At 50.4% G+C, this 10,988-nt stretch overlaps 1 protein-coding gene across 3 annotated transcripts in view; it reads left to right on the plus strand.

The window, feature by feature from the left end:
- Positions 1-8,213, plus strand: part of LOC148671947 (uncharacterized) — a 206,332-nt gene extending 198,119 nt beyond the window's left edge. Inside the window, exons 3-5 of one of the 3 annotated variants that reach the window (XM_088632729.1) lie at positions 2,244-4,322; positions 6,378-7,644; positions 7,737-8,213. In XM_088632729.1, coding sequence (XP_088488855.1) covers positions 2,244-4,322; positions 6,378-7,612 — 3,314 coding nt within the window. In that variant the 3' untranslated portion in view covers positions 7,613-7,644; positions 7,737-8,213. Of the gene's footprint in view, positions 1-541; positions 597-2,243; positions 4,323-6,377 lie in introns of those variants that run through there. The other 2 variants (XM_088632730.1, XM_088632728.1) reach the window with 2 other exon arrangements.
- Positions 8,214-10,988: the final 2,775 nt, after the last annotated feature.

Consider the following 10,988-nt stretch of genomic DNA (forward strand, 5'->3'; position numbering starts at 1 on the left):
CCCCAGTGTCCCGACTGCTGATCAGTACAGATCAGGACACTGTGTGTGAGAGTAGGGGCGTGGACCCCAGTGTCCCGACTGCTGATCAGTACAGATCCAGGACACTGTGTGTGAGAGTAGGGGTGTGGACCCCAATGTCCCGACTGCTGGTCGGTACAGATCAGGACACTGTGTGTGAGAGTAGGGGTGTGGACCCCAGTGTCCAGACTGCTGGTCAGTACAGATCAGGACACTGTGTGTGAGAGTAGGGGTGTGGACTCCAGTGTCCAGACTGCTGGTCAGTACAGATGCAGGACACTTTGTGTGAGAGTAGGGGTGTGGACCCCAGTGTCCAGACTGCTGGTCAGTACAGATCCAGGACACTGTGTGTGAGAGTAGGGGTGTGGACCCCAGTGTCCAAAGATGCTGGCAAGAGTTGATCTGGGTATTCTGGTGTTTTATTTTGCTCTTACTGATGTACCTGTTCAGTTGGTGATTAACTTTATGAATCCACACTAGGTGGCGCCAGAGCAGCGTCACAGCGAGGACAGGAAACCCGCCACCTCACATCAGCAGGAAGAGAAGGAGAAAGAGAGAGATGGCAGCGCTCAGCTCTGGTGAGTTTTCTCTTGTTCTGCCTGTCAGAGTATCGGTAAGGGAGTCACTGAGGGTCTCTTCTCTGTCACAGAGCACAGCAGCAGCTGGAGAAGTGTCTTCCTGTCTGCTGAGAGTGTGTTCTGTCTGTCAGACACACAGGGTCTGAACTTGGAGATAGAGACAGGAGCTGATGTACTTTCACTTTCTCTTGTCAGAGATCAGGGATCAGTACTGTCAACTCAAGCTGTTTGGAATGTACTAAATATTTTAGTAAGGTGTTTATTTAATGTAGAATGATTGATGTTAAACCTGACTGTTTGCTGATGGTATTGGATTCACACTGTTAGTATTCATGATACTCAGACACGCTCAGATATGAACATTTCCTGTTTGTTGCTCAGGGGCCGTGTTTATTGTACAGCTGATAATACCAGAGAGGAATCAGTACAGATGAACAACAGAGGAATTTATTTGGCCCATAATTAGTAATGATTCCAGGGTCTCATGCAGCTGCTTGTACTGTCTTGAGTGGGCAGCTTGTTCCCTCCCTTAACCCCTCTCTGTACAGTAGAGCCCCATGTCCTGACTGGAGGAGCTCATCCAGCTGTGTCTGGAGAGAAGCCAGGGTATCATCTTCAACAACAGCGCTGGGCAGCTTGTTCCCCTCTCCCACCCCCCTCTGTGTACAGTAGAGCCTCCCACTCCTGATTTTAAGTCTTAGTGTTGCTTTGAGCTTCAGTGTTAAATTCTGAGGAACTCTGAGGTTTCAATATCTAACTGGTCTTTAATGATGACTGACTGTCACTGAGGATGTTGAATATTTTGTATATATATGGCTCACTATCTTCACCCTGTCAGTGTGGGACACTCCCTTCAGACTAAAGAGACTCAGTTCCTCCACCCTGTCAGTTTCACTGTTTTTAAACTAACATCACGCTAATTCTCTTCAGTGTGGATCACAGTAGATCCACACTGTAGTAGTTTCTAAGCGGTTTGAAACTATACAACACAGAGATTTCCCAGCCAGGTGGCTGAGTCCCAAAAAGTTTTTATGAAATGTGACATTTTAGACTCACTACTGAAGAATCAGGATGGACTGAATGATTTTACAGTTTTTTACATTTATCTAAAAATAAGGTGGTATAAAGGTTCATTCTGAACACAGGGGTCCCATATATGTCTGAACTGCCATTGGACACTCAGAGTGTTAGTGGGACTCTACAGGGCCCTCCAGAAGTATTGGCGCCCTTGGTAAAGATGAGCAAGGAAGACATTGGAAAAATGTCTGTGTTGTTTATCAGATGAGAGAAATCTAACCTTTCAGTGAGGTTAAATTATTCTAAGAAACAAAATCCTGATGAAAAATAAACATGTACTATTGAGAGAACAGTTAAAATAAACAAATATTTAATATAAATTGTAATAATACAGAATAATAATGTTTTAAGAATACAGTCTGATTAACATTAACAGAACATTTTTGTATACCACAGAGAATACACAGAAAAATAATCTCAATAATCTGTGATTTTCCACTCTCACAGGGCAGGGACAATAGAAAAGATATAGAGGAGTTTTTATCGTGAATTTTAAATGGGATGAAGAGTGAAGATATCTGTGATGAGAACTTAATCATGTAAATAATCTGTGATCTTTCTCTCTGACAGGGAAGAGACGGGCTGATTCCCATGAGGCACCACAGCGTCTCTCAGAGATCAGGATCGTGCTGCTGGGCCAGAGATGGTCTGAGAAGAGCTCAGCAGGAAACACCATCCTGGGCAGAGAGGAGTTTGACACTGAGGGAGAACCTCAGGAGTGTGAGAAGAGACAGGGTGAAGTAGGTGGGAGGCAGATCACTGTGGTCAACACTCCAGGCTGGAATGTGTGGCTGATGAGGAATGATCCACAGCAGATCAGACAGGAGGTTGTGTGTACTGTGTCTCTGTGTCCCCCAGGACCCCACACTCTCCTCCTGGTGATTAATGTGGACTCAAACACAGACTGGAGATCAGTAAAGGAATATCTGGAGCTTCTCAGTGAGAGAGTGTGGAGACACACAATAGTGCTGTTCACCTGCGGGGACACACTGACACACACAACAATTGAGCAACACATTGAGGGAGGAGGGAAGGAGCTCCAGTGTCTGGTGAAGAAGTGTGGGAACAGGTATCATGTTCTCAACAACAAGGATAGGGGCGGCACTCAGGTCACAGAGCTGCTAGAGAAGATAGAGGACATGGTGGCAGGAAACTATGGGCTGTACTTCACCACTGACATTGACCAAGTATACACTGAACTGGAGAAATATATCAGACAGAGGGAGGAGGAGAGACAGAGAGAGGCAGAGGAGCTGAGACAGAGGGAGGAGGAGAGACAGAGGGAGACAGAGAAGCTGAGACAGAGGGAGGAGGAGAGACAGAGGGAGACAGAGGAGCTGAGACAGAGGGAGACAGAGGAGCTGAGACAGAGGGAGGAGGAGAGACAGAGAGAGACGGAGGAGCTGAGACAGAGGGAGGAGGAGAGACAGAGAGAGACGGAGGAGCTGAGACAGAGAAAGACAGAGGAGCTGAGACAGAGGGAGGAGGAGAGACAGAGAGAGACGGAGGAGCTGAGACAGAGGTTGGAAGAGAGACAGAGAGAGACGGAGGAGCTGAGACAGAGGGAGGAGGAGAGACAGAGAGAGACGGAGGAGCTGAGACAGAGGTTGGAGGAGAGACAGAGAGAGACGGAGGAGCTGAGACAGAGGGAGGCGGAGAGACAGAGAGAGACGGAGGAGCTGAGACAGAGGGAGGAGGAGAGACAGAGAGAGACGGAGGAGCTGAGACAGAGAGAGACGGAGGAGCTGAGACAGAGGTTGGAGGAGAGACAGAGAGAGACGGAGGAGCTGAGACAGAGGGAGGAGGAGAGACAGAGAGAGACAGAGGAGCTGAGACAGAGGGAGGAGGAGAGACAGAGAGAGACGGAGGAGCTGAGACAGAGAGAGACGGAGGAGCTGAGACAGAGGTTGGAGGAGAGACAGAGAGAGACGGAGGAGCTGAGACAGAGGGAGGAGGAGAGACAGAGAGAGACGGAGGAGCTGAGACAGAGGGAGGAGGAGAGACAAAGAGAGACGGAGGAGCTGAGACAGAGAGAGACGGAGGAGCTGAGACAGAGGGAGGAGGAGAGACAGAGAGAGACAAAGGAGCTGAGACAGAGGGAGGAGGAGAGACAGAGAGAGACAGAGGAGCTGAGACAGAGGTTGGAGGAGAGACAGAGAGAGACGGAGGAGCTGAGACAGAGGGAGGAGGAGAGACAGAGAGAGACGGAGGAGCTGAGACAGAGGGAGGAGGAGAGACAGAGAGAGACGGAGGAGCTGAGACAGAGAGAGACGGAGGAGCTGAGACAGAGGGAGGAGGAGAGACAGAGAGAGACAAAGGAGCTGAGACAGAGGGAGGAGGAGAGACAGAGAGAGACAGAGGACCTGAGACAGAGGTTGGAGGAGAGACAGAGAGAGACAGAGGACCTGAGACAGAGGTTGGAGGAGAGACAGAGAGAGACAGAGGAGCTGAGACAGAAGTATGAAAGAAGGGAGAGAGAGAGAGAAGAGGAGCTCAGACAGAGGTTGAAGGAGGAGTGGAGCAGGAGAGAAGAGGAGCTGAAGGAGAAGATGAGAAAGACACTGGAGGAAGAGGAGCTGGAGAAAGAGACAGAGGAGCCCAGACTGCCTGTCAAGAGGAGGAACAGTAAAGATTTTGACCCTCCTGCCAGTGAGTGTGATTGATGCTGTATTACTGAGTCACTGATCTTACTGCTCATCAGACTGAGAGATTCAACCATCTTGTGTCCTGTTAGGAATTAAAATCATACTGTGCTCTGCTCTGTACTGCGTTACTAACACAGTGGCACACAGATCTGTGTCTGTTTAAGTCCTCTGTGCTGTAATTGAACTGTTTTCTCTCAGGGAGATTAGATTTAATCCATCACACAACAGCTCAGTCTCTGTAATCTGTTCCTCAAGACTGTCGGACCAACACTCAATCAATCAAGGTTTATTGATCGATGCACGAACAGTACAGCACACAGCGGTGTTGTCAGCATTGAAATCTGCGAGCTCTTTAAAGGCTCGTTAAGAGGGATGGAAGAGTTGGAGGACAGGAATTTATAGGGGTTAACATTGGGATACAACAGATTACACAATTGCAATTCACAGATTGTGTGGAAGTAACACAAGGATAGGAGGTATGGAGGTGTCCTGACAGTAGTAGGGTACAGGGTAGGAGGTATTTAGGTGTCTTCACAGTCTTAGGGTACAGGGTAGGAGGTATTTAGGTGTCCTGACAGTAGTAGGGTACAGGGTAGGAGGTATTGAGGTGTCCTGACAGTAGGAGGGTACAGGGTAGGAGGTATTTAGGTGTCCCGACAGTAGTAGGGTACAGGGTAGGAGGTATTTAGGTGTCCCGACAGTAGTAGGGTACAGGGTAGGAGGTATTTAGGTGTCCTGACAGTAGTAGGGTACAGGGTAGGAGGTATTTAGTGCTCTTCGTAGGTGTCCTGAGAGTGCCAGTGCCCCCTGTCAGTTCAAGGAGGTAACTGCAGGTGTCTGCTGTGGTTGGCTGTTCAGCAGTCTTTCTGCCTGGGGGAAGAAGCTGTTCTGACACCTGGTGGTCTTGGTCTGATACTTCAGTACCGTTTTCCAGATGGTAGTAGAGAGAGCAAGTTGTGTTTAGGGTGACTGGGGTCCCTGAGGATGGACCTGGCCTTCTTGAGGCATTAACACTGTAGATATCCTCTGTGTTCAGTAGCGCAGCCAGTAGTGTTCTGAGCCAGTGTCACCACCCTCTGGAGGACCCTGAGCTCGTGGGCGGAGCAGTTACCACACCAGGCAGTGGTGCAGCCGGTTAGGATGCTCTCAGTGGTGCAGCTGTAGAAGCTGGTCAGGATGTGTGAAGGCAGGCTGAACTTCTTCAGTCTGGGGAGAAAGAACAGGCGCTGTCTTGTCTACGGGGTTGGTGTGGTGGGTCCAGGTCTGATCGTCCCGGAGCTTGGTGATGAGCCTTGAGGGTACGATGGTGTTGAATGCTGAGCTGTAATCAACAACAACATTCTCACATACGTTTCTCTCTCGTCCAGGTGTGAGAGGGCAGTGTGTAGACCAGGGGCGATGGCCTCCTCAGTTGATCTGTTAGTGTCAAAGGCAGCTCTGAAGTCCAGCAGGACAGGAGTGGGTGAAAGAGCCCATCAGCAGATCATTAGAACCCCAGACAAGAGCTGTTTCTGTACATCAGTCTGAAGGACTCGTCACAGCTTGTCTGCAGATCAGTGAGTCTGACTGAACAGCAGCAGCCTGTTGTAGAATCTGTGTCAAACAGGCTGAGATGGAGAATTACTGAACAGAGTGAAATACCAGCAGGCTGATTGCACTGGACTGCACACTCTCCTAGAGTGCTGTTCTTCACTGGGGTGAAGAGATTATCTCTCCTTCTTCAATTAATGTCCTTCTACACTCTGCCCCTGTAACAGTACAGTACTGCAGCATGACTGGTGTTGCTTGAGGCCAGCAAATGAACACAGACTTTTCAGATGAAACTCGAGTCACTTTGAAAAAATAGATCTGACACAAGGAAAAATCATGAACATCAGGTAAAACTATGTAGTTAGTTGATACTCAAGGTTAATTACCCGGATGTTCATTCTGTAAGTTTCCTTCATAATGCCTTTTAAATTTTGACTTTTGAACAAACTGAACCCTTCTTATATGTGGAGAGGGTCATCTCCTCTCATGTGTCACCTCCCTGATGCTCCTGTCTCTCCTCCTGTTGCAGTGAGTGAAGTCGAACCCAGACTTCAGCCCCGCCCCTCTGAGCTGAGACTGGTGCTGCTGGGCAGGACTGGTGCTGGGAAGAGCGCAGCAGGAAACACCATCCTGGGCTCAGAGGAGTTTCCCTCTGAAGCCAGCAGCTCCGCGGTCACTCAGGAGAGCCGGAAGAGGACAGGACAAGTGTCCGGGAGACGGGTGACTGTGGTGGACACTCCAGACTGGCTCCACGCCGGACTGTCTGAGGGGGACAGGAGACGGGATGTGGGGCTCTGTGTTAACTTGTCTGCCCCGGGACCCCACGCCTTCCTCCTGGTGACCCCGCTGGGCCGATCCACAGGGGAGGAGAGGAGGACGCTGGAGACAGTCCTGGAGATATTCGGGGAGAGGGCCCTGGGACACACCATGGTCCTGCTCACCCACGCTGATGAGCTGACCAGCAGGACGCTGGAGGAGTCTGTGCACACAGGCACCAGGGAGCTCCAGTGGCTGCTGGAGAAGTGTGGGAACTGGTATCACGCCCTCAACAACAAGGACAGGGGCAGCACTCAGGTCACAGAGCTGCTGGAGAAGATAGAGGAGCTGGTAGCAGGAAACAAGGGCAGCTACTACAGCACTGAGACGTACCAGGAGGCCGAGTCCCAGATCAGACAGAGGCAACTGCAGATCCTGAGGGACAGAGAGGAGAGCAAACAGAGGGAGGAGGAGAGACTGAGGGAGAAGCACCAGAAGGAGCTGCAGAACCACCTCCGCAGGATGGAGGAGGAGATCCAGACACGAGAGGAGAAGATCAGAGCGCTGGAGGAGAAGATAGCAGAGCTGGAGGAGAGGCTGAGGGAGGAGAGGGATGAGGGGAGGAGGAGAGAGCTGGAGGAGGAGCTGAGGAGAGAGAGAGGGGAGAGAGAGAGGCTGCAGACAGAGATGGGGGAGGTGAGAGAGGAGCAGGAGAGGGAGAGGAGAGAGAGAGAGGAGACACACAGAAGAGAGATGGAGGAGCTCAGGCAGCACTATGAGGAAAAGGCCAGAGAGGAGGCAGAGAGACACGGAGAGACTCTCCAGCAGGTCAGTGTGTCGACAACACAGTTCATTCCAGCAGGACAGGAGCACAGGAGCTGCAGGAGGGAGATCGAGGAGCTGAGAGAGGCAGTAGAGAGATACAGAGAGACAATAGAGAGACAAAACACAGTGATAGACAGACTCACTGTGTGGCATCAGAGACACACAGGAGATACAGGAGAGTGATTGAGGACCACAAGCAGCACATCGAGAAGAAGGTCACAGAAGATGACTGAGACAAGAGCACACACAGCTCGCAGACACACAAGAGCGCACACAGCCCGCAGACACACAAGAGCACACACAGTAGTCACAACATAGTCTCACACACAACCTGAAGGCACTCAAGAATACATAACCCTCAGACACATAGAGAACACACACAGCCCGCAGACACAATGAGCAGACACACACAGCCCACAGACAGGAGAGAGAAACAGACAGGAGATCGGAGAGCTGAAGACAGGAGTAGGAGAGGGAGAGGAGGAGCTCAGGCAGTGTTATTGGAGTGACAGAGAGACACAGAGACACTGCCGCAGGTCAGTCACTGATCCACACAGTCTTTCCCAGCGGGAGAGGAAGACCAGATACTTCCTGGACACAGAGTGAGGACTCTCCACTGAAACACTGATCTCTTCCTCGTAAGAGATCTGACTCACTGAAAACCAGCCCTTAGTGCCCCATGTGAAGAAAACTAATTTTAAATAATGTTCTATTTTGATCATGTTTGTATTTTGGTATTCTTTGTGTATATATATATAAATGTCATGAATATTTTTGGATATAATTCTGATATTGTGTATTTGTATGGAACAGAATATACTGTAGCATTTACAGGTTCTTCTCAGGACAAAGGACCAGTGGAGACGCGATAAACGAACCAGACTTTATTCTTTATCAACCACAGAATATACACACACATGACGGAACACGCACACATCTATAGGGTGGTAATTACTTAACGACTTAACAACAAGCTATACAGTACACTTATAAGACACTAGAACTACTATGACATTATTTACACAGGTAGGGTCAGCCGCTGGTCATCGTGTTGACCCTCAGACTCTCCCTGGCTACAACTCCCAGCATGCCCAGCGGTACTATGAGTGCCTAGGGGCGCTTCCTCCTCACAACCGGGCGTTACAGTATGTGTATGTGTATGTGTGTACTTTATTCTCCTGAGCCCATAATCAAAGAGCAGAACCGGCTCGTCCGGCAACTGGGACTTTATATCTCGCAACGGCGACTTACAATCTCAGAATCACGACTTTATTTCTGGTCAGTGGGACTTTATATCTCGCAACGGCGACTTACAATCTCAGAATCACGACTTTATTTCGGGTCATTGGGACTTTATATCTCGCAACGGCGACTTACAATCTCAGAATCACGACTTTATTTCTGGTCATTGGGACTTTATATCTCGCAATGCCCGAGTCAGAAAAGTCATAATTTCGAGATCTAAAGCCGAAACGGCGAGAAACCGCGGCGCGTTTTTTTTTCTTTCCATTCCCTGGCGGTCACGGCTTCCACAGAGGAGGGAGAGAAATGGACTTTTATGTTTTTCTATCGACTTTATTCTCCTGAGACGATCATCAGAGAGCAGAACTGGCGCCAAAACCCGCTTCCGGCTCGTCCTCTGGATGCCGCTGCGGCGCCGGTTGCTAAGCGACGCTCCGAGCCCGAGCGCTCGAGCTCCTCTCGGGGCGGTTTTATTCCCAGCTGAGGAGCCGCTCCTGTCCTGGAAATCCCGGGAAGGGCTGGGAGGCTCTTCCCGGGTGTTTCCGCAGACGAGGGGAGTCCTGGTGTCCTGGGAAAAGGCCCCCTGTGCTGCGGGCGTCTCCGAGAGAAACGGGCTGTTTGTGTGGGAAGATGCTCTTTCCTCAGGAGGGGAAGAGCCGAGCGGGAAGGAAAGTTCTGGAAGTGCGTCTCCTCTCCGGCTGCTCCAGTCCCAGTGACGGCGACACCGGGACAGGACAGGAGGGACGAGCGGGTCCTCTTTCCCACACGGGGGATTAGTGGGGTTTGTTAGGACACAGGACAGAGAGAGAGAAAAGGACACCAGTGGGAGAGAGTCCTGAAGCTCTCAGGTCTGGTCTTGATCCGGGTTGGTCCCAGTCCCAGTTTACACTGGTTTACAATGTAAACCCCACAGGTGTGTCTCCACAGGAGACGGGAGTCCTGTAACGTAACCCTACAATATTTGATCTCCTGACTGTCTGTTATTCTCCCCAGTATAATCCTCTCAGTCTGGTATGAAATACCAGCTCCTGTCAGTCGGCTCTGTTACAACAGGCAGGATCCCTTTAGTCCTGTAGGGCTTGATTCCGATTTTTATTCAACTACTCCTCTCATAATCACCTTTGTTTTCCAACAGCGTTTCTGTATCATTCTAAAGAAGCGAACAATAGGTTTCTACTGCTGTACTTCAGCTGGAAGGAGGTAAAATCTCACGTTCCTGTTTCTCTTCAATACCTGGTCCTCTAGGCTGGTCCTCTGTCACATCAGCTGAAAAGTCACTTTGTAGGTTGAGTCCTGAAACTGCTGGACGAATCTCTGTTCTCATCACATCGCAAACTGGAACCACAGCACCTCCAGCGAGCAGGTCGAAGCCAATACCGCCCTGCTCCTCAGAGAAAGAGTCTCTCTTTTCCCCAGTGACTCACTGTCGGTGCTGCTCTTTCCCTGAATCTGTCCTCACTCGTCCCCTGAGCCGAGCGGCGAGGACAAACGAGTGAAACTGTGTCAGAGGAGCGAGTGTGGAGTCTCTGTGTTCCTGCTGGGGGTCGCTGGCGCTGGTGTCTGTGTGTGGAGTCTGCGTGTTCCTGCTGGGGGTCGCTGGTGCTGGTGTCTGTGCTATCCTTCCTGACGGTTTGAGATCAACAGTTCCCCCTCCCACCCCTCTCTGTGTACAGTAGAGCCTCCTGGGTAGCTTTTGAAACCTGGGTCAGTCACTCAGAGGGCTTATAACAGCCCTGCCCGGGGAGGAGTGCTCCCGAGAGCGTCACTCGAGTGTCCCTTAAGCCCATTGGAGGAGAGGGCTGAGGCGGGGCGTCACTCCACCGTGGTGGAAGCCCATTGGCTGAGAGGGGACAGGGGGGCGGTCCCTGCGAGAACTCGGGGCAGGTGCACATCTCGTTTGAAGTTTGAATTCCTAATGGTCGCGCTTCCCGCCTTTCCCGCCATGAGGGCTCCTGCACCGCCGCGGTTTCCCGAGTTTGAACTTATTTTATCAGTAATAATTGGTTTTAGTCAGCTTTTTATTAGAATATACAAGCTTTTTTCTTTCCCGCCCTCATGGACGCCGTGTCTCTGCGTCGCCGAGCTGAAGCCACAGGTCAACCGCGGTTTGAACACGTTTCAACCAGTCAATTCGTGTGTTTTTTAAATATAATGTCGTCTAGAGCAGCAGTTTGTTCTTCACGAACGTAGATATTGGTGGAAAAGTGTGCGTTTGCGTCAGGGTAATCAATATCATATGCTATCAATGTTGTAACGCTATTATAATATAATACTGCGTCAGTATAATCGGTCTGACAGAGTTTTCGCCAGTCTGGGG

The sequence above is a fragment of the Lepisosteus platostomus genome, chromosome 5, assembly GCF_059453375.1.
Source record: "Lepisosteus platostomus isolate fLepPlt1 chromosome 5, fLepPlt1.hap1, whole genome shotgun sequence".
Classification (NCBI taxonomy): domain Eukaryota; kingdom Metazoa; phylum Chordata; class Actinopteri; order Semionotiformes; family Lepisosteidae; genus Lepisosteus; species Lepisosteus platostomus.